This window comes from Puma concolor, chromosome A1 (genome assembly GCF_028749965.1).
Source record: "Puma concolor isolate L17-30 chromosome A1, mPumCon1.1.hap2, whole genome shotgun sequence".
NCBI classification, from domain to species: domain Eukaryota; kingdom Metazoa; phylum Chordata; class Mammalia; order Carnivora; family Felidae; genus Puma; species Puma concolor.
This window is the reverse complement of record NC_141667.1, coordinates 117597855-117621751: the sequence shown is the minus strand read 5'-3', so window position 1 is coordinate 117621751 and position 23897 is coordinate 117597855. Positions and strand designations below refer to the sequence as shown.

Sequence of the window (23897 nt, the reverse complement as noted above, 5' to 3'; positions counted from 1 at the left end):
TTGATCACTAAAGGAAGAATAAGGGCATTCAGGGAACAAAAGATCATTCACAACAATGGAAAGATTTGGAGAAGGTGGAGACATTGTTGAGCAAACATCATCAACTGTGCCCATTTGTACAAGTCTTGCCAGGGGCTCACTCACCTTAGTAAAAATGCCCCTGCAAACTGTACCTCTGGTCAATAGAGTCAGAGTGTAAATGTTTGGAAAGAGGGAAATGATTTATAGCTGAGACGCTGAGTGAAGCCCTATAACTTGGCACAGTGCACCATGAACTTTTCATGTTCCTGAGTCACACCCACATGGTGAACGTGCTGTTTGTCTGTTTATTGGAAAGGTGTCAGGAACACACATTGAAGACAAGGCAGAGCTAAGCCTGATTGATTGACCTGCTAAAAAGACAGGAGGCCCTTTTAGATTAGGTGGTTTAACACACAAACAGCAAAGAGAAGGACAAACCAAAAGTGCCAGCTCCCTGTCTTCTTTGTCCCATACAGCGAAAAGGATGATACCTGACCAGAAGGGGTTGGATGACCGCAGCATGAGTTGTGGGCTACCCTCTTGCTGAGGTGTCCATTCTAGACTACAGCAAAGAGGTTTTGGTTTTACATTCTGCAGCTCTGTTCTGAGAGGGGGAGGGCAGGAAGCCTCATGTCTCAGAGAACCTGGGAGGCCATGAGAAATGTCTTAAGACAGCCTTCCAGGGGAGGTGGAAGGGTGGGGGGTGGGGAGATGACCTCACAGTAGCTGGTCCAGGCCTCCCATCCTCTCAGGTTCAGGTTCCAGGAGAATCACAGGTGTTCCCAAGACTCACATAAGCTACAGTTTGACCCTTTGCCTGAGTGGATCTCTGCAAGGTTGCCAGGGTAGAGCAGTTGAAAGCCAACTTAGGATAAGATCACAGTGTGGAGAATGTGTGCTGGACATTGAAGATCTCCCCTCTGTGAAGATCTCCCCTCCTCTCTGTTTGACATTTTTGCTGGAAACTAAGTGTAGCAAATGCTCCCCTGGTTCCCTAAAAAGACAGTGACATTAACGGTGAATGTGGGAGTATACCATAGATTGGCAGTATGTGCTCATCTGAGCCCAGAGTTGTCCTCGTTGCTGAAAGGTCTTTCTGCCTCTCTTTATACTAATCTGCTTAGAAACCTGGTGACCAGACTGCCTTCTGTATAAGAACTCATAACTCTCACTATTGATCAGATCTTGCCAGATAAACAACGAAAGCAAAAATAAATAAGTGTGACTGCATCAAACTCAAAAGCTTATGTACAGCAAAGGAAAGCAACAACAAAATGAAGAGGCAACCTGCTCAATGGTTAATATCAAAAATATGTAAAGGAGTCATACAACATAATAGCAAAATCCCTAAACAATCCAATTAAAAAATGGGCACAGGATTTGATTAGACATTCTTCCAAAGAAGATACAGATGACCAACAAGTACGTGAAAAGATGCTTAACATCGTTAGTCATCAGAGAAATGCAAATCCAAAACACAACGACATATCACTCACACCTGTTAGAATGGCTACTATCAAAAAGAAAAGAAATAAGAAGTGTTGGTGAGGATGTGGAGACAAGGGATCACCCATGTACTGTGGGTGAGAATGTAAATTGGTGCAGCCACTATGTAAAACAGTATGGAGTTTCCTTTAACAATTGAAAATAAAACCACCGTATGATCCAATAATTCCACTTCTGGATATTTATTTGAAGAAAATGAAAACACTAACTCAAAAAGATATACACAACCCCATGTTCATAGCAGTATTATTTACAATAACCAAGATATGAAAACAATGTCAAGTGCCCATCAATAGGTGAATGGATAAAGAAAATACAGTGTGTATATATAATGGAATATTATTCAGCCACAAAAAGGAGGAAATCTTGCCATTTGCAACAACATGGATGGACTATGAGGGCAGTATGGTCAATGAAGTAACTTAGAGAAAGACAAAGTCTGTATGATCTCAATTATACGTGTAATCTTTAAAAGAACAACAACAACAAGCTCATAGATACAGAGGACAGATTGACAGATTGGTGGTTGCCAGAGGTGGGGGGTGGAGGTGGGTAAAATGGGTGAAAGGGGTCAAAAGGCACAAACTTCCAGCTATAAAATAAGTCATGCACAGGTAATGTACAGCATGGCCACTATAGTTAATAATACTCTATTGCATATTTAAATTTAAAGAGAGCACATCTTAAAATTTTTCATCACAAGAAAAATTTCTGTAACTATGTATGGTGACAGATGTTAACCACACTTATTGTGCCAATCATTTTGCAGTATATACAAATACTGAATCATTATGTTGTACATGTGAAGTTAAGCATAACTTGTATGTCAGTTATACTTCAAAAAAAAAATCTTGCTGGATCAAGTACTAGTCTCATTCAGGCTATCAGAATTTAGCCTTTTACAGCCATATCTTCTCATCTAACTCATGTGACCCAACAACTCATTGTTTGATTTCAAACTAAACTTTTGTTTGAAATCTGCCATGGTCAGGGGCGCCTGGGTGGCGCAGTCGGTTAAGCGTCCGGCTTCAGCCAGGTCACGATCTCGCGGTCCGTGAGTTCGAGCCCCGCGTCAGGCTCTGGGCTGATGGCTCGGAGCCTGGAGCCTGTTTCCGGTTCTGTGTCTCCTTCTCTCTCTGCCCCTCCCCCGTTCATGCTCTGTCTCTCTCTGTCCCAAAAATAAATAAAAACGTTGGAAAAAAAAATTAAAAAAAAAAAAAATGAAATCTGCCATGGTCAGACAATGTGAATAAACACTGCTAGACAAGGAGAGGTGAGACACTGTCCACACTTCCTTCTTTTCAGCCCATGTAATCATCTCTGTTTTCTAACATAAAACATTGCAAATTGTAGCTTTATTTCTTATTTTCTCTGTTTATTCATGTCTTTGCATTTAGGTAACACTGAAATCCATTGAAAAATCAACCCCAGACCAATCACTTGTCACCGCTTCCAATGCTCCTCACATTTTGCTTCAAGTTGGTTTTGGTTTACCCATTGTTTCCTGTGTTCCATCATCCTCAGCTCACGTTCCATTTGGGGTTCCCTATAGTGTCTAGAAAGGGACTAAAAGCCTCAAATGACAACGGCCTGATTTTCACTGAATAGGATTTAGTCAATATGGAAGGGAGCCAGGAACAGTGTTTTTGCTTTTCTCCAATCTTTATGAGGTTGATATACTGCTGTGACATTTTTTTAAGTTTATTTATTTTGAGAGAGAGAAAGAGAGAGAGAGCACGAGAGCAGCATGAGCAGGGAAGGGGCAGAGAGAGAGAGAGGGAGAAAGAATCCCAAGCGATGTGGGGGTCAATGCCACAAAACACATAACCTGAGCCGAAATTATGAGTCAGACACTTAACCAAGTGAGCCACTCAGGCTCCCCTGGGCTGACATCTAATTCTATTTTATGTGGTTGTGTTTTTAAAGACAGATTTTAAGACTGATTCCCCTTCTTAGATAGCCTTCAGTTTAGGCTACTTTTGACCATCCAGTCATAGCAAGGAGAAGAAGGAAAATAACAAGCTCTACTTCTACACTTTCAGTGTGATTTCCTGGTGACTGTGTCCTCTGCAGCTGGAAGGAAGTGTGTTGAATGAAAATCTCAGGCTGATTCTTTTCTTTTTCCTGATCAGTATCTCATATCTAAATTCAGTTGGCTTCTTTATAACTGCCATTCCTCTTACAGAGAAAAAAAGAACTGATTTGATTCTAACAGTTTTCTTTAATATAATTTAAATGAGTCAAGAGTGATTCCTGCTTTTGCTCCTGCTGTATTCCCAGCATCTACCACAGAGACAAAATACCAAACATGGTCAGTAAATCACTGTTGAATGGCTAATGAATTTCCACTCCTGAGTACAAATTTTATCTCCACAAAAAATTCGTTCAAAAAGCACATCCAGGGGTGCCTGGGTGGCTCAGTTGGTTGAGTGTCCAACTTCAGCTTAGGTCTTGATCTTGTGGTTCTTGACTTCGAGCCACACATCTGGGTCTGTGCTGACAGCTCAGAGCCTGGAGCCTGCTTTGGATTCTGTGTCTCCCTCTCTCTCTGCCCCTCCCCTGCTCATGCTCTGTCTCTGTCTCTCAAAAATGAACATTAAAAACAAAAAAAAAAGTACATTCAAAATTAATTTAGAAACACTGGCACTCATTTTCTTTTTATTTATCTTCATGAGGTAATCTATTTTACAAATGCTTAATGGAAATGAATATTAGTTAAGTGTCTAAAAGTAAAGGAATACAGATCAGAAAAGAAAGGACTTCAATGATGGTTGCATTTTTTATTATCTAAGTAATCTTGGCAATCAATTCTTGCTTCTGGCTTCAGACTTCTCATTTGTGAAGTGGGATAAAAGCCCTTATGGTCAAGGATTTTGTGAGGATGAAGTAGATAGTTTTTGCAAAGTGTAGTGCCTGGCACTGATTAGTGGTCCCTAATAATATTATCAAGTGTGTAAGGCTCTGCGTTAGGATCCAGACATGAACAAGACAAGCCCCATCAGGATGTTTACAAAGTAGTCCTGGGAAAGAAGACATTAGTTCAAATAATTATGTTGCAAAGAAAGACCGTATCAGCAGCATCACAAAGGCACAAGAAAAGCGTAGATTCCTGTTTTAAAATATAGGTTTTGTTATTTTTCAGGCCAACAGATCAGGAGATGACTGCCATCAAAAAGATAGATCGTTATACTCAGATCCTTGTGGCCACATCACGGGGGGTGGGGGGGTTTCACAAGGGAAGCACCCGATCTGTCAGGAGGGTGAAGGGGTAAGGTTGGGGGGAGGAAAGGGGGCAAGAGCCTTTATTATGGTTTCTGTGGGAAGGGATGGATAAGATGGGTAAGCGGGTTAAGGATTGGCTAGTTTGAATAATTTCTGTTGGCTCTGAGGATTAGGGACTATCTCTAGTTGTCTGGTACCTGGCCTTGGTTGATTAAGGCAGGGGTGTAGTAGCCTAGAGTATGAGAGTTCCATAAAGGAGGTAGTTGGCCTGATGGGCTCTGTGTTGGTTGGTTTGGATATGAAAGGTGTCATTTGCTATCTCTAGGAATTACCTAGCCCTGGGAAGGGCAACACCTCCAAGGTCAACAAGTCCCCAAGATCTCAAAGCATCAAAAATATGGAATAAAAAAACATGATGACTGCAGTGGCTCAGAACTTAAGAAGCATGGAAGTAGCCAAGTCCAAGTTTCTTTTCAACTCTGACTATAACCCAGTCTACTTGTTCCCTATCACTGCATCCTCTTTGCTTCTTACCTCTTATCATTTGTTCTTTGCTTACTTGTTCATTCTCTGTTTATCATATTGTCACTTCCAGAAAGGCGAGAAATTTGCTTGTCTGGTTTACTGCTCCAGTTCTAATTCCTGACACACAGTTGATGATCAGCAAACGTTTGTTGAATGAGTGAGTGAAAACAGTAGTACTTGCTGGTTGTGTGTGTATGTGTGCACAGGCACAGATGAGTGTTCTTGCATGTGTAAGAATGTGGGTGTTTGTGAATGTGTGTGTGTGTGTGTGTGTGTGTGTGTGTGTGTTTTGCATGGAGCAGGTTCCAGCCTTTAGTCCAAGCCATGTCTACTACCAGGTTTCAGCCAATACTGCATGTCTGGCAGGCTGTTTGATAGGCCTATTAGAATCCAGCACACGGGCCTTCCTAGAGAAGCACTCACCCTGTCGGGCCAGCAGACAAGCTCAAGACACTATCAGACGCCTTAGAGGTTGGAAAGGAGAAGCAGCTTTGTGTGTGTGATGCTTAATTCTCTTGGAGGAGTCTTGGTCTTGCCCTTCGTGAATCTATCACTTGATACCTGTGAGAGAAACACCTCTGTTTAGAAACTGTTTAAAAACTGAAAGATCTGTTTTCAGCGAAAGCTCTCTAATATTTTAGAATGCTATATTAGTTATCTTCCAGCCAGAAAATCAAAACCATACCAGGTGATCAAATAGGAAGAATTTAACTTGGAAGATAATTTACAAGGTGCTAGAAGTGCAGTTAAAGCAAGAAGCAGGGAGGTGAGACAATCCTGATCTTACAAAATGCTTGAAGCTACTACTGACTCCTGTCTCCTTGACTGAGTCGGAGAATGAGGAGCTTGGACTGAGGGCTAGGGCCATGCCATAGAAGCTGGAACAGTCGTGTGTCAGCCTGGCTTGGGTGGGACCACAAGCACAGGGCCTTACTGGAAGGAGCTGGAGCCACAGAGAAGATGGAGTCACTGGTCAAGATATTTCCTGAAGCAGAGAAAGGGAGAAATACCCTGGGTTCTCCCATTCTCTCCCTTGGAATCCTCTACCAGTGCCTTCCATAAGCTAGACCTAACCAGACACATTTGGCAAGCAAGTCTGGAAACCACAGTTTGGAGAACTCAGCTTCCTCTAGGACTGAGCAGAGGAGGGGATGTGCAGGGAAAGGATCTGAAAGGAACCTGGAAAATGACAAGCAAAGATGAGGGCATCGCTGATTAGTATCCCATAAAGATACCACAACATAAAAATATTTATTTATTTAATTTATTTTTTAATTTTAAGTAGCCTGCATGCCCAACATGGGGTTTGAACTCACAACTCAAGATCGAAAGTTGCATGCTCTCGATCTTGACTGAGTCAGCCAGCCACCCCTCAACATAAAAGTAACTGATGGCATCAACTCACTTCTACTTTACCACACAGCCTTGGCCCCCTGAGGGTTTTGGCACATCGATATCCCTGGCTAGGTGTTTCCAGGAGAAATGGAAGCAGTCTCTGACAGACACAGCAGAAGTCGAAGGAGAGAATTAGCATGGTGGTAATTCATGATCTCCTTCACGCAGTTTATAAAGTAGCAGAAAAATAAACAAATGGCAGTTACAATGCAGTACCTTACAAGAATGAATAACAGATGACACTTATTAAGTACTAATCCTGATTTGCTGCAGTTACATTCTCTGCACAATTTTACTAAATTTTCCTGACACTACCACACCCTCAATTGGAGCTCCAACTCCTGGCTGGTGCACCATTAGGGCTCCTGCCTTGGCATATCTTCCTCAAAATGTTCTGTGTCCTTCTTTCATGGTGGGGATGACTGAGGCCAGCAGTGCTGTTTGACCTGGGACTGGCATCTACCTGCATCCTGATTCCTGTTTTTCTCCTTCAAGGTTCATTCTTACCCTCTTTCTTGCATGTGAAACGCCAGATGCTAAAGGAATTCCAGGGCTCGTGCTTACAAAAAGGGATGTCCTGGAGCCCCGTGGTCAAGTCCTGATTCTAGGGGTGCGGCCTTGCAAGTGGATTGCTCCTGTGGCTGGCCCAGTATTTCCTTTGTGTGATTGTGTGAGATTGGATTGCCAGAATGGTTCTGAAATGCATGTTTTGGTGTCCTAAATTATTTATGTAGACAAGGTCTTGCAATGATTTTTTGCCTCAGGGTCACACACACCCCCATCGTTAGGTGAGGAGACCGATACTATAGATTTTAAAAAGTCTAATCCAAGATTATACCAAGAGTAAATATTGAATCCTAGGTTTTTACAAAGGCATTTTGATTTTTATTTATTTTATTCATTTTTTAAGTTTATTTTGAGAGAAAGAGAGCATGTGCAAGCAGGGGGTGGGGGGGCAGAGAAAGAGAGAGAGAGAGAGAGAGAGTGAGCGAGCAAATACCAAGCAGATCCCACATGGTTAGCCAGAGCCCAACCCAGGGCTCAATCCCATTAACCATGAGATCATGACCTGAGCCAAAATCAAGAGGTGGGCACTTAACCGACTGAGCCACCCAGACGCCCCAAAAGCATTTTGATTTTTAGATCCTGAGCCTATTATTCTATGTGATAGCACAAAGAAGGCACACCCTAGGGATTCTCAAAATAACTGTGAGATACTAGAAAAGAGATCTTGCCATGGTAGATGTGTGAGTGGGGATGGGGTGGGTGGAGGTAAATTCTAGAGTAATATGGCACTAAATGCAATGAAGCTGAGTCTGTATATACCACAGCTGATGGGACCATCTGATTGCTTCCACAGCTGGGTAGCATATCAGGTGATGTGACTCTGCCAACTTTAAATGAATAGAAAGCTGGAAGAAAACAGAACATTCGCTCCTTATTTAATCTCAATATTAAACTTCCCCTTTTTGCAATATTATTTCAAGAGAAGAACTCTTAGAGCTCTCTGCTCCTGCTGGCATCTCTGGGCAAGGAAGGGCTTTTATGAGAGGTCCTTGAGAATGCTTCAAGTGAAGGCTTTGTTTCTCATGGGAACATGAGGAAAAGCGGAAAAACCTCCAATTTGTTTAGTGAGGAAACATGACCTTCATGCTCTTCTTCTTTGGGGTGAGTCAAGTGGTAGTGACTGAAATTTAGGTCATGGGTGATATATAAATATGTGCATGTGCAAAAAGCAGCTGTCACACTGCACAGCAAGTGGAGCCACTAGCTCAGTGCATTCACTGCCCTTTGCAATTCATTTTCAAACTCCAAGTAAATATCGCAGGAAACCTATCATGAAGCTGGTAACTGTGTTTTTGCTGGTGACCCTCAGCATCTGCAGTTACTCTGGTAAGTAGCCTGAACATATATATATTCCTCTACTTTTCTGTTAATAGGAACATAACTAGTAAACCTAGGCTCCCAGGGGAATATGGTGGAGGGAGTTTTAGAATCATGGAATAGAAAGGTTGGAAGGGATTTCAGATACAGCAACCCCCTACCCCCATCCCAGCCTACCAAGCTATAACCCAATAAAAATACTATCCTTAATGAATCCTACAGAAGAAGTTAGCCAGGGGCACCTGGGTGGCTCAGTTGGTTAAGTGTCCAACTCCTGGTTTTGGCTAGGGTCATGATCTCACAGTTCGAGAAATAGAGCCACACATTGGGCTCTTTGCTGACAGCAGGGAGCCTGCTTGGGAGTCTCTCTTTCTCTCTCTCTCTCTGCTCCTCTCTCGCTCGTGCTCTCTCTTTCTCAAAATAAATAAACTTAAAAAAAAGTTAGCCATCTCACACTAAAGATCAACATTGTTGAACATTGTCCCCTTAGTTTTCTTATCTTCATTAATCTTGAGTGAGAATCTCACTTTGTAACTTCTTTCTTTTGAAACTGTATGGAGTTCATTTTTTTTTTTTCTGTCACCTGTAGTCACTTACCAGGTTGTTTCTCCTGAGACATTTCTACATTTATCTGTTCACACAGTTAACAGATAGTTGCCGAATGGCTACAACCTGTTGGGCATTTGGATAAACATGGGAAGATATAGATATGAATCAGACACAAAGATTGTTTACAAGGTTCTTTTAATCTGACAGGGGAGCTAAGTCTTCTCCAGCCAGAAGTTACTACGATGCTAGACTTATGCACAGAGACATATAGACATACAGCTCTGTGAGAGGACTAAGAGGCCAACAGTTCAATTTCTAGGTGGGGTATAGAAGTTGGACTCTTGGAGGAGAATGGGAACTGATCCATTCTTTTTTTTTTTTTTTAAATTTTTTTTCAACGTTTATTTATTTTTGGGACAGAGAGAGACAGAGCATGAACAGGGGAGGGGCAGAGAGAGAGGGAGACACAGAATCGGAAACAGGCTCCAGGCTCTGAGCCATCAGCCCAGAGCCCGACGCGGGGCTCGAACTCACGGACCGCGAGATCGTGACCTGGCTGAAGTCGGACGCCCAACCGACTGCGCCACCCAGGCGCCCCTGATCCATTCTTTTTGGAGGTATGTTGACATCTGCAAAATGCACTGTGATAACCATTGCTCATTCAAAGGACAGGAGGCTTTGAGGGTCTTCCCCTGGAAGTATATAAGTCTATACAGAGAAGACATTCACCAAAGCCTTAAAAATAAGTAGGGAGATTAATCATGAGAAACTGGATGCTGCCATACCCACATTGGCAACTTTGGCTTGTACTTTTTACTGAAATTTTGGATCAATTTGTAACTTAACCAGTCTTGGCTACTTTGTTTGTGTTCAGTGACTAGTGTCAAATGTCTACAGAAAGAGGTGGCAATTGAAAGGTGGTTGGAGGAAATAAATATCCCTCCTCCGGGGGAGAATTTTGGAAGGAAAATAGGTGGTAGCAGATGAAGGGAAGTAGATGCGTCGGCTCCTCTTGTATGATTTGAATGGGGAAATGAAAAGGACTCCTAAGGAAAATGAACTAGGGCAGGGTCTTTTTTCTTATATGTGTGCTCATGCATATGTGGGTTTACATATCTGCACCATGTGTTTTGTAAAAATATATATTGTATATATTCTCATTCTCTACATTTTCCTTCTTATTCATCTTCTATGTGAAAGGTATCTTTCTTTTTTTTTAAGTTTTTATTTATTTACTTTGAGAGAGAGAGAGAGAGAGTGCATGCAAGCAGGGGATGGGGCAGAGAGAAGAAGACAGAGAGAATCCTAAGCAGGCTCTGCACTGTCAGCTCAGAGTCCGACACGGGACTTGAACTCTCAAACTGTGATATCGTGACCTGAACCCAACACTAAGAGTTGCACGCTTAACTGACTGAGCCATCCAGGCATTCCTATGTGAGAGTTATCTTTCTAGAGCCAAAGATAAAAAATGCAATTGTTCCATAAAGGAGCCTTGATACCTCCCCATTACCCTTGGGGAAAAAAAGTCTCAAACTCATTAGTATGGCATTCAAAGCTCTGAAAAATCTGACCTCACCTGAGTTTTGCAGCCTTACCTCCTTTCCCCACCTCAGCATGCCTCACTAGAAGTCTGCACTCCAGCCACTTCTCAAAGGCTCACCAGCGTGTGTATGCACTTTCATTTTAACATTTCAGTGCTTTTGTTAATTTTGTTCCTTTTTATAATGCACCTGCCCTTCTTTACCTTATGATCCTGGAATTTGCTTAAAGACATGACTCCAACAACATCTCTCTGGGAAGATTGCTCCAACACTCTACCACATTAGAATTAGTCATCCCTTCTCTTATGTTTCCACTGAGCTTAATCCATAATGTTAGCACAGCACATTCCTCACTGTGGCATACACAGATCTTTATTGTCCACTAGACTGTGTAAGTTCTCTGAGTGGAAAAGCGTTGTTTTATTCAACTATGCATCTGCACTAACTCTTAAAGAGTTGGAGTTCAGTTATATTTGCAGTGTGAAGTTGAATTAGTTGGAAGTTGAAGTTGAAACTCCCTGGACTCCCTGGACATGCATATCCCCAAGTAAAGATTCATTATGGAATCTACTCTTTGGCCTCAAAGCCATGGGCTGTGGAGATAGCCACATGCAAAGTATATACCTATTCAGTCAACCACCAGTATCTACTGAGTGCTTACTACATGCCAGGGTCTGTTTTAGACAAGTGAATAAAACATATACTCCTTGTTCTCATGGAGCCTACATACTAGTAAGAGGATGAAGGCAAGAAATAAATAAACAAATATTTACTATTTTAGGTCATGGTAAGAAAAAAATGAAGTTAGAGATGGGTGATGCTATTTTAGCTACCTTTCTGAGGAGGTAATATTTGATGAGAAACACGTAGCTATCTGGAGAAAGAACAGCTTAAGGAGGCAGAACAGCAGGTGCAAAAGCCCTGAGGCAAAAGTTTTCATGGGAAGTCAATTGGGGCTGGAATGGAGCCATTGATGGACACAGTGGAAGGTAGTGCAGTAACAGATAAGAATCAGATGTGCCTGTTTCACGTGGTTTTTCTTTTGCCCTGCAGCCACCGCTTTCCTTGCCAACAGTTTGCCACAAGCTGTCAACAATGCCTTACCTTTACCTGTGGATGACCTTCTCCCCTTTTTGGATCCGTTAAAGCTTCTTCTGAAAACTCTGGGCATTTCTGTTGAGCACCTTGTAGAAGGGCTAAAAAAGTGTGTGAATGAGCTGGGACCAGAGGCCTCTGAGGCAGTGAAGAAACTTCTGGTAACTATAGCTTGTGGGCTAATTTGTCTCTCCCCCCTCTCTCCCAACCACTCTGTTCTCACCTCCGGACATGTATTTCCCTTTTACTGACTATACTCATATAAAGTTTGCATGTCCAGGCATCTCAAGGAACGTGCAACATCTACTTTTCTAGAAGGAATTTTTGAATGAAAGAGACCTGTGTTCTGGTTGTGACTTTATATTTCTCAGCTTAGGGATTCTTTGTTGAAACTTAACCACTCTGAGCTTCCATTTCCACATCAGCAAAATGGTGGTTAAATAGGTTGATGCCTATTTTTGGAAACATGCTAAGTACATGTAAGCTGCTTTATTTTTATTCTCGTCCTTCTGCCTTTCAGGAGGCCCTGTCGCATTTGGTGTGATGGCAGCACTAAGATCTGATGGAGGGGGCTGGAACTCATTCCGGCCTAAGATGTGGTGACCCCTGAAAACAATGAATAAAGCAATGAATAGATTTCATCGTGTCCTATGTTTATTTCTGGAGTCTGTCTATTCAGAAGGGCCTAAGTAGATAATTTTTTGGGTCATAAACTCCAGAGAGCCTGTTGTTATCAAGAGAACCTACATTTTCAGGAAGACATAATCATGTCTTCCCCTCTTGCTTGAGTCTAAATTAAACATTTTCATTTTCTTCAACTGCTCTTCGACGATGTTTCCAGACACCTCAAGTTCTTATGCCCTTGTTTCTAAAGAAGCTTTTTAAATAACGCTTATTTATTTATTTTGGGGGAGGGGGAGAGAGAGCGAGAGAGAGAGCAAGCATGAGCACGGAAGGGGCAGAGAGAGAAGGAGAGAGAGAATCATGGGGCTTGATCTCACAAAATGTGAAATCATGACCTGAGTTGATATCAAGAGTCAAATACTCAACCAACTGAGCCACCCAGGCTAAATATATTTTTAAATATAAAATGAAAAGGGTGTTCAAAGTATTGTCTGACAAGCCTACGGTCTTTCACTGGTTTAGAGTCTACATCACCAGAGTGGGAGTTTCTCTTAAGTTTGTGGCTATACTATGGCCACTCCACAGGTCTTACAGACCCTGCCACCAAGTTAGGCCTTCACTGCATCATCCTTTGGCAACTAGTTTCTGAACTGTCCTTTCCTTTTCCCCATGCCACCATCTATTATGATACTAGAATTATCTTTTCAAGATATAATTACAGTGATATACAATAACCTATAAAATGGATGTCCAGCTCCTTAGCATGGCCTACAGGCCCTTCATGACCTGGCCTTTGGTTACATGTCTTGTCTCGTCAATATCTTCTTCCTTCCTTCCTTCCTTCCTTCCTTCCTTCCTTCCTTCCTTCCTTCCTTCCTTCCTTCCTTCCTTATTCCTTTTGTGACATGTGCTCTAGCCCTATCACTGAGAAGATAATTAAATCTCTTTGCTGCTGCACTTTTATGCCTTAATGAAAAATCAGTAATGTCTTTCTTCCCATTAAGAATGTCTGCTCTGTTCTTCCTTCAGACCTGAGGTTGTGCCATTCTTGGGACTATTTTTCCTCAGATCCATTCCCCACCCTTCTCCTGCTTGGCTCTGTGATGCTAACACCTACAGGTTCCCTGTCTCGGTTCCTGGGTTTCCAGGTCAGCTGACCTTTGAGCTGCATTCTGACCCTGGGGGGTTCAGGCAGGACATAGGAGGTGGGAAGTGGGAAAAGCCTGAGTATAGCCTCCTCACCCTTCTACTTGGGAGAAGTCCCCAGAAATGTCACATCTGAAACTCCATGTCCTGCTGGATAGGTCTGCATTGGTTCCAGCCTTTGCCAGGCGACTCCAGTGGCAGTGGTTACACCACCTCTTTTTTTTTGCTCTTCAGCTCAAGTTGGTAATGGCTTCCTGCTTTATCCATTCCAGGTTGCCTCACCATCACCTCTTTGACTGTTTAGATCTTCTATCATCTATTGAATCAATTCTGTGCATTATAGCCCCTCTGTTCCAAATGTTAAAGTCATTTATGTTTTCTGGTTGGTTCTTGATTAACATAATGTTAACTGACATCTCTATGAAGATTATCTTGATTTCCTGCTATCTTTTGAGCCCCGTGTTTTTTTTTTCAACTAAAATAGTTGCACTTTGTGAAACTTTCTGTTTTCCTTTTTTGTTTCATCTAAGTCTGTAAGAATAGACTAGATTGCTCACCTACAATAATAGATAATCCCAAATTTCAGAGGCTTATATCCACAGCATTTTAATTTGTTCTCACACTGTTTGATCATCTTGAGTTGCTTAGAGTTCTCTTCATGTTGTGTGAATTCTTTGACCAGGAACTGGTGGAATAGTCTTTATCTTGAGCATTTCTGATCATCATGTCATATGCAAAAAGAGAACTCAGTGAGTCATAGGCTAACTTTTAAAACTTTCCCATGAAAGTGATGTACATAACTTATAGTCCTGTTTCATTGGCCAAACCAAGTCACATGACTATGCTTGACTCATTTAGGAAACATAATGTCATTTACCATATTACTTGGCCACTTCAGAGTAGCTGCCACCTGAGATACTTCATTTTACTTGAAATTTTCTGCTCTGTTGGATTATCTTTCCTTCCACCACTAGTGTTCTTCTTACTCTCTGCCCATTATTTTCAGTTTCTTTAAATGGCCATTATTATCCTGATTCCTCTGAATATTTATTTCTCTTCTCTTTTCACTTTGTGTATGGCTTTCATTGAGAGTCTCATGCATTCCCACAGCTGCCAATATAATTTCCATGTTAGGAGCTCTAAAATCTATAGCTATATTCCATATCTCTCTTTTGAGGAAAAGAGATTGTTACCTATTAGACACTTCCAGCAGAAGTCATTTTTTATGTTCACCTGAATTCACCTCCACCTGAACTCATTATCTCTCAAAACATGCTACCATGTTCTAATTTCCTGTCTCAGTATATAGTACAACTATTTTCCTGATTGCCTAAGTCAGAAAGTTGAGAATCATTGTCAGTATGCCTTTTTCTCAGCCTTACTTTCTAATCTCTAAGAAAGTTCTGTTTATTATAAAACTTTTCTACATCGGTACATACATTTTTCATTATTGTTCCTGTTACTTATTTTCCCCAAACCTTGTCATTTCTCACCATACTACTGTGTTAGTCTCCCAAATGTCCTCTGTATTCCCAGAGCCGATCCCTTCCAATCCATTAGCCACACAGCAGAAAAGGTGGTTTCTTACCTCTCCCCCCTCCACCACTGCTTCCGACTTCTTGATAGTGTTTCATTGCTGCTTGAAAAAAACATCAGATGCTATTCTAAACCAGCAGATATATTCATAACACATATTTCAACAGTCTTATTTTCATACTTATTTCTAAGTGTCCTTTCTAGATTCTGAAGTCAAATGGAGGGGAACTCAAACTTATTTATGTTGATAATCCTTAGCACATAGCACAGAGCCTGAATATAGTCTGTGTTGGGCTTGGTTTATTGAATGGGTAGATTTTCTGTTAGGTTTTATCTGGTTGGGGTGACCCTTTTGTTCTCTTGCATCATTCATATTATTAAGCTATTCATTGCTCTCATTCCAAGCTTGGTGCATTTGGCATATTTGAGAAGGATGACTCTCTATGCTTTCATTCAATCTGCTAAATAGAGAAAACTGAGTAATAGATTTAATATGGCAATCTTTGGGGAGTAGAGGTTTTTCTGGGAGTCTATCAAAAAGAGGATTGAATTAATAAGGAATCCAAGGACAGACCATGAGAAACTAGGCAGAAACTGATGATAAACATTATGGCAGAAATTGTTGATAAACTTATGATGAATGTAACAACACCAAATGCTGATGAGGTTGTAGAAAAATTGGATCACTCATAATTGCTGGTGTGAATGCAAAATAGTATAACTTACTCTGGGAAAATCATTTGACAGTTTCTTGAAAAACTAAACTTACATCCACCATATGACTCACTAATTGTACTGCTAGGCATTTATCTGGAGAAATGAAACATGTTTATGCAAGAACTTATTACAAACATTCATAGAAGTTTTATTTGTAGTAACTAAAACCTGCAAATAACCCCATTGCCCTTAAGTGGATGAATGGTTAAACCAACTGTTATACATCTATAGGATGGAGTACTATAAAAAAGAATAAACAATTGATCTACACAAGCTGGAAGAATCTTTAGAGAATTATGCTACGTGAATAAAAGCCAACCCAAAAACTGAAATACTGTATAATTCCATTTACATAGCATTCTCAAAATGACAGAAGTATACAAATTGATAAGAGATTTCTAGGGGTTAGGAGTGGGTAGGAGTAAGAGGGAAGTGCGTGTGATATATAAGGGCTATGAGAGATCCTTGTGGTAATGGAAATGTTTTGTTTCTTGTATGTACCAGTGTCAAAATAAAAAAGTATAATTAAAAACATTGGGAAGACAAACAATGTGGAAATAGATATTATATAAAATTTAATATAAATTACATATAACTATAATCATATAATTATGTAAATAATTATATGTATGTAAATAATTTTATGTATGTATACCTGTAACTTTCATTCCTTTAGTCCATAAATCTCCCAAATTAGAGGAAACCACTAACAACTTTATGTGATTTTTCAAGACGTTTTCTGCACTTTTAAAAATAAGTATATATGGACACCCAGGACTCCAAGATGGTGTCCGTCATACCAGTGAAGGAGAAGTTGATGGATGTCAAACTAGGAGAGCTGCCAAGCTGGATACTGTTGGGGGATTTCATTCCTAAGGCATGGCTGGAATGTTTCAAAGGAAGGAATCCCTGGGATTTCTATGGTGCTGACAGCGTATGTGCTTTTCAACTACTTTCTTTCAAACAAGGATCTCAAACCCAAGTGGCTACACAAGTACCACTGAAGAGGGCCCAGTGTGGAGGATGCATTCTGTATTCCTGACCAGGACCTTTGCCTCACACCCCTGAATCCTTTTTTTTTTTTTAATTAAAAAAATTTTTTTTAACGTTTATTTATTTTTGAGATACAGAGAGAGAGACAGAGCGCAAGCAGAGGAGGGGCAGAGAGAGAGGGAGACACAGAATCTGAAGCAGACTCCAGGATCTGAGCTGTCAGCACAGAGCCCATTGTGGGACTTGAACCCAGGAACCATGCATGAGATCTTGACCTGAGCCGAAATCAGACACTCAACTGAGTGAGCCATTCAGGTGCACAACCCCCTGAATCCTTTAATTGAGAGAATACCCACTAGGGATATCTGGGTGGCTCAGTCGGTTAAGCATCTGACTTCATCTCAGGTCATGATATCCAAGTTGGTGAGTTTGAGCCCTGCAGGGGGTCTGTGCTGATAGCTCAGAGCCTGGAACCTGCTTCCAATTCTGTATCTCCCTCTCTTTCTGCCCCTCCCCCACTCAGGCTGTTTCTCTCTCTCTCTCTCTCTCTCTCTCAAAAATAAATAAACATTAAAAAATTTAAAAGAAAAAAACCTCAATAAAAGATGATTAGTGCATGGAAAATAAATTAAAAATAAAGAAATAAAAAGCACATATAAATGAATCATACTTTACTTAAATTTTGATTTATGCAAATATTTAAATTATTTTTAGTAATATTTATTTCTTATTATAATGAGTAGTATGGTAAACGTCCATTTATTTGCATTCATGTCTGTATCGCTTCACAAAAGTCTTGAAACTGGAAGTGCAGTGTCATTTCCAGTCAGTGCCAAGAATTATACGATGTTTAAAATTTTGAAAGCTAGTAACAAATTTCCATTGGAAACAGTAGTGGGGATCTGAAGTGATTGAGTCTAGAGAAGTTCCATTCCCAAAGATGAGATTAGGGGCCCAAGACAATGGCTAGGGTATACTCATTCTACTTGAGAAAGCAATGCATTCTGTTTTACCATGTTTTGGAGGGTCAGGAGGTGCAAAATCATATTTTTTTCTGGACTTCATATTTAAGTTAGCTCATACAAACATATAAGTCAGTAAAACTTATTTGCTGCATTTTCTAAAAATTTTATGTATGTATGTATGTATGTATGTATGTATGTATGTGTGTGTGTATATGTATGTATGTATGTATGTATTTATATTTTAGAAAGGACCCAGTTGAAAAGCTCTCAGGTTTTAAGCAAGTTAAAAACAGCAGGGGGCGCTCATAGGTTGTCAGCAACACCAAGGAATATTTTTTTTTTTTGTACGTATATGCTCAAGATATAAGAAATTTCAGCAGCTTCGATTGTATTAAAATTTTCACCAGGAGAAACAAATAGACAAAAATAACCTGATGGTCCTTCATTCTGTGCTCTTCTGGCTTCATTCTGAGCATTTTTTTTAATGCATTTTTTTTCCCTTTGCTCTGCTACTAGCTCAGTGTGTATCTTATCAAATAAGAATTTGTTTTCTGATCAGATGATGATAATGCCTAATGTGACTAATATGAATAATAATCATAGGCATAGTTACTGGCCATTGTGTTCTATGTATATATATTTCTTTAATTCAACAAATGATAATTAAATATTCATTGCAGTATCTTTGCTAGAAGTTGAGCGTTCTGTGATGAACAAAATAAACATGACCCACACCCCCAGAGATTTTTGCAGTGTAAAGAAAGACACAGAAAATTTGCAAGTAAAAAATGGTAAATAATTATAAATTATGATAAGAACAATAAAGGAAAAAATAGAATTTTTAAAGAATAATAGAATTTTAAACAAAGGGTAGGAGACATTATTACTCTCAAGTTAGATTTCTAGTATCAGTCTAATTTGAAGTTCTAACACTACATTCTTCATCCACATTGGTAAGAAGAAGGTACTGATGTTATGAAAATCCAAAGATCTCCCTTATTTCCTTCCCACGTTACCTGGACTTAGAGGTATATCAGTAGATTTGGCTCATGCAAGTTAGCTTAGCACCCACATAAGCCAATGAAGAATATGAGACTGCCAAGTATTGTCCTCAGTGTATGAGACAGGGTTGTCAAATAAGTACTTCAAAGTCTATCTCATAATTCTAGAAAATTCAAACTAACCTGTATTGTCAAAAAGCAAATCATTAGCTGACTGTGGATAGAATAGGGGATGATGAGAGGGAAGAATGAATTATTATAAGTGACAAGAGAAAACTTTTGGGGCTAACAGGTGTGTTCATTACCTTGATTGTAGGGATGGTTTTGTGGGTATATACATATGCCAAAACTTCAAGTTGTATGTTTTCAATATGTGGAGTAATTATATATCAATTGTATCCCAATAAAGTTGTGAGGAGTTACTTATATACTGTGAGCTATAGACCTAAACTAATTTTTGTCAATAGTGTCAGTTTGGGTCAGTAAGAGAATTACTACATTTTGATGGTGTTATGACAGTATCTATTACAATATTTAAAAATTGGAGGGGCGCCTGGGTGGCGCAGTCGGTTAAGCGTCCGACTTCAGCCAGGTCACGATCTCGCACTCCGTGAGTTCGAGCCCCGCGTCGGGCTCTGGGCTGATGGCTCAGAGCCTGGAGCCTGTTTCCGGTTCTGTGTCTCCCTCTCTCTCTGCCCCTCCCCCGTTCATGCTCTGTCTCTCTCTGTCCCCAAAATAAATAAACGTTGAAAAAAAAATTTAAAAATTGGAAAAATGTCCTTTGATCTAGCCATTCAGTTTTTGTAAATCTTTTATGAAGAAATAAATACATTAGTGCACAAGGTTATATGTATAAGGATGTTTATTGCAGCAGCCTCTAAAAAACACCCCCCCAAAATAGAAGCGATATGAATTATGAATGCCCCAACAATGGGGAAATTATGATATCTTAAATTATGAGCTCTCAAGTAGAATTTTTTTAAAGATTTTATTTTTAAGTAGTCTCTACACCCAACATAGGGCTTCAACTCACAACCCTGAGATCAAGAGTCATCCGCTTCACCGACCGAGCCAGCCAGGCACACCTCAATAGATTCTTAAAGATTTGTATTATTTACCTAAAGTAAATACCATGAGATATCATTAATAAGAAAGGCAAACTACTGAGTAAGTGCACACCCTGATTTCCCTACACATTTATATCTATATTTGGATAAGTTTGAATGGACAGGAAGAATGGAGTCAATATTAGTTGCTGGGAGGGCTGGTTTAGGGATAATGGTGTTAGAGTGGGAGATGGTTAGCTTTTAAAAATATATATATTTTTCTACTGTCCCCCTCATTTTTCCCATTGGTGTGAGCATATGCTACTTTAATAATTTTTGAAGTGGAATTTTGAAGAAAACATTTTGTCAATCCATATTAGACAGTTTCCTTCTCTCTTAAACACTGCAGCATTAATAATCTGAGTGGTTTAAATGGGTTCTATAAACTTCCAGGTTTTCAAATGCATTATTTTATTTTATTATTATGTTTTTAAATTTTATATGTTATGTTTTAGAGAGAGAGAATATCAAGCAGGAGATTCTCATATGGAGCCCGATGTAGGGCTCGGTCCCACGATCCTCAGATCATGACCCGAGCAGAAATCAAGAGTTGATCACTCAACCAACTGAGCCACCCAGACACTCCTTGAGTGCATTCTTTTAAAAGAGGAGTAATAATGTCTGATTTTTGTACTTGATGTGAGGATTAAGTGAGGTAACACAGATGAAGGACCAAGCATGGGAAATGTCCCAATGATATCTGTTTCTTTGCCATGTTAGGTAGCTTTTGAGGGGCCATCCTTGAATGACAGGCATTATTACAGTCTGAGCATTGATTTAAAGTGTCCACTCTGCCCTTCCTCCTCTTTCTCCATGTGTCCAAATCCTTCCTCATCTATCAAGATATAGCTCAAATATCGCTACCTCTGAAAAGTCTTGCCACATCTCTCAAGGGAGCAATAATGGCTCTTTGTCCTGGTTCTCATGCTGCCATGTCTGTGCCTCCTTTATATCATGCCATGCTGAATGTGGTTTGTTAATTATGTGCTTGTATCTTCTATATCAAGATTGTGAGCTACTTGAAATCCAAAACCATGAGACACTCAATTTTGCATCCTTATTTTCTTGTTCTTAGGTAGATGTTCTCTTTTCTCAGTTTTTTTTTTTGTTTTTTTTTTTTTGTTTTTTTTTTTTTTACTTAATACAGAACTCAGCAAATATTTATTGATCAGCTTCTATCTGCCAGACACTGTTCTAACTGCTCACTATTGTGTCAGGAACATTGAGCAAAAGAGGCAAAATTCCTGCCTTACAGAGCTTACACTCTATTGGGGCTAGAGAGAAAAAATGACAAAACAGAGAAAAGTGTTTTAACACTGTTAAAAGAGAGTGAGGTGGAGAAGAAAAATGTAGCAGCCAAAGCTGATAAGAAATGGTGGGTCAAAGGGTGACTTTTAAAGTTGATTTTAAGTCAAGTGCTCAAAAAGGTCTCTCTGGGAAGGTGATCTCTGAGAAAAAAAAAACTTCAAGAAGTGCATGGGCATGCCATGTGGCTGTCTTGGGAAGGGTACTTTAGGCAGAAGGAAGAGTAATTGCAAGGTTGTGCGGGAAGTATATGCCTGTAGTGTTTAAGGAAGGGAAGGATCCCAAGTGGGTGGAGTGGTGGGATGAGTAGTAGGAGAAGAGGTGAGAAGCAGGTGGCTCTGGTGAGAACTGATGCACCATTTTCAGGAAATTTAAAAATATCGCTTTTGCTCAGAATGAGATGGAAAGTCGGAAGGTAGAAGGAATTTATAGGATTCAAGTTATATTTTAATAGAAGTACTTATTCTGCTTAGCGCTTCTGTACAGTGCAAGGTGTAAATTCCCTCAAGCAGTGATGTCATGGTAGGTACCCTGGAATTGAGGATGGAGTTAGTGATACTGTGGATTGTGCCATCAGGGTGTCACAGGGAGCACTGTGTTGCAGGTTAGCCAAACCTGCCTGGAGTTTCCACTCATCCTTTACCAGCAATCCTATCTGAGGCGTAATGTCAACTAACCTCCCCCAGCTTCAGTTTCCTCACCTGTTATATGAAGGAAATAATGCCTGACCATCTTACTTCAATTGTATTGTGCATATGAGTTCCCAGTGAGAAAAATATATGAAGAGACCATAAAGGAAAAATATTATACAGATGCAAGAGATTCTTGATCCTCAAAAACAGGGTGCTTGCTGGCTACAGAGAGGGGTCTTATTGGAGGGTAGGAAAAGAAGGTAACAAGGTAGAGGGAACAAGCATACATTGTAAAGCAAATAGAGAAATTTTCAAAATCTCTGTGTTTTGCTGGAGATCTGGGACAGGTATTTCTCAGCAGTGCATCCAATCTGAGACTGACTTGGCATCTGTTTCATTTTTGTTTTGTTTTTTACCAGTATGGAAGAGTGATTTCAAATTGTATACCAAATGAGTGAGTATAAAGACAAAGAAACTCTGATAGGACATGCCTCGCAAAAAAAAAAAAAAAAAAAAAAAAAAAAAAAAAGGCAGTAAACTGATTATTGTAGCTACAAGAAATATATTTCCAAGGCACAAAGTAAGTACCCAGAATCTGAAAAGGGATTTCTGGGTCACATTTGTTGTGGAAAAGCAGTCTGCATGTCAGATGATGACTATAATAGAAATCTTGGGTAATTTAGCTTAAGAGGATGTGATACTTGTAGTTAACAGTCTCCAAATGATCAATAAAATAAAAAGGCAAATTGTGAAATGGGAGAAAATATTTGCAAATTCTGTATCTGATAAGGGGTTGATATCCAAATACATAAGAAACTCCTACAGCTCAATAGCAAAAATGAAACAAGTAATTTGATTCAAAAGTGGGCAAAGGACCTGAATAGACATTTTTCTAAAGAAGATACATAATGTCCAACCTATATGAAAAGGTACTCAACATCACTATTTATCAAGGAAATGAAAATCAAAATCACAATATTACCTCACACCTGTTAGAATGGCTATTATCAAAAGATAAGAGATAACAAGGACTGACAAGGATGTGGAGAAAAGGGAACACTTGTTCACTGCTGGTGGGAATGTAAACTGGTAAGGCCACTGTGGAAAACAGTATGGAGGTTCCTCAAAAAATTACAGATAGAACTACCATCTGGCAATCTCACTTTTGAGTATATATCCCAAGGAAATGAAATCAGTATCTTGAAGAAATATAGGTACTCCCATGTTTACTGCAGCCATTATTTACAATAGCTTGGATATGGAAACAATTTAAGTGTCTTGATGGATTAGTGGATAAAGAAATGTAACACACAGACATACACACACAGTGGAATATTATTCAGCCTAAAAGAAAGAAAATCCTGCCACTTGCAACTATATGGATGACTCTTGAGAGCATTATGCTAAGTGAAATAAGTCAGGCAGAGAAAGACAAATACTGTATGATCTCATTTACATGTGGAATCTTAAAAAAAAAAATGGAACTCATAGAAATAGAGAGTAGATTGGTGGTTGCCAAGAGTAGGGAGGTGGTGGGAGAAATAGGTGAAGGTTGTCGAAGGGTACACACTTCAAGTTATAAGAACAATAAATTCTGGGGATATGATGTACAGCATAGTGACTGTAGTTAACAATACTGTATCATGTACCTACATGTTGCTAAGAGAGTAGATCTTAAACATATTCACTCCAAAAAAAAAAAATGATAACTATGTAAGTGATAGATGTGTTAACTGTTATGCCCAGAATTCGTGATCCCCAAAGACCACTAGGGAGCCGAGTCCGATGCAAAAGCAAAAGAGCCTTTATTCGAGCTAGCTCGAGCTCAATCCCCTACCTGCACCAACGCAGCGGTGAGATACCAGGGAGAGAGCGAGTTTCAAAAGGACAAAGGTTTTATTGGGGCCTAGGGGCAGTTGGTGAGGTAATGGCTATGGCCTCAGCCGATTGGCTGGGGAAGGGTCCGAGTCCTGTTAGGCAGGTGAGGGGGGGGGTTACTCAAGGGGAGGAGGTGTGGTCAAGGTGAAGGACACAGAACAAGATGGAGTCGGCCGGCGTAGGCCCGCCGTTTCATTAACTAAGCTTATGCTTATAATAATTTAGCAATATATATGTATATCAAATCATCACGTTT

General features: G+C 40.0%; 1 protein-coding gene and 1 pseudogene across 1 annotated transcript; both read left to right on the top strand.

The window, feature by feature from the left end:
• Positions 1 to 8428: 8428 nt before the first annotated feature.
• On the top strand, positions 8429 to 12307 carry SCGB3A2 (secretoglobin family 3A member 2). Its single transcript, XM_025924948.2, has 3 exons — positions 8429 to 8562; positions 11697 to 11899; positions 12259 to 12307. The coding sequence occupies exons 1-3, from the start codon at positions 8508 to 8510 to the stop codon at positions 12280 to 12282; spliced, it is 282 nt and encodes a 93-aa protein (XP_025780733.1). The 5' UTR covers positions 8429 to 8507; the 3' UTR covers positions 12283 to 12307.
• Positions 12308 to 16545: 4238 nt separating this feature from the next.
• LOC112861366 (ATP synthase F(0) complex subunit f, mitochondrial pseudogene) lies at positions 16546 to 16765 on the top strand (annotated as a pseudogene).
• Positions 16766 to 23897: the final 7132 nt, after the last annotated feature.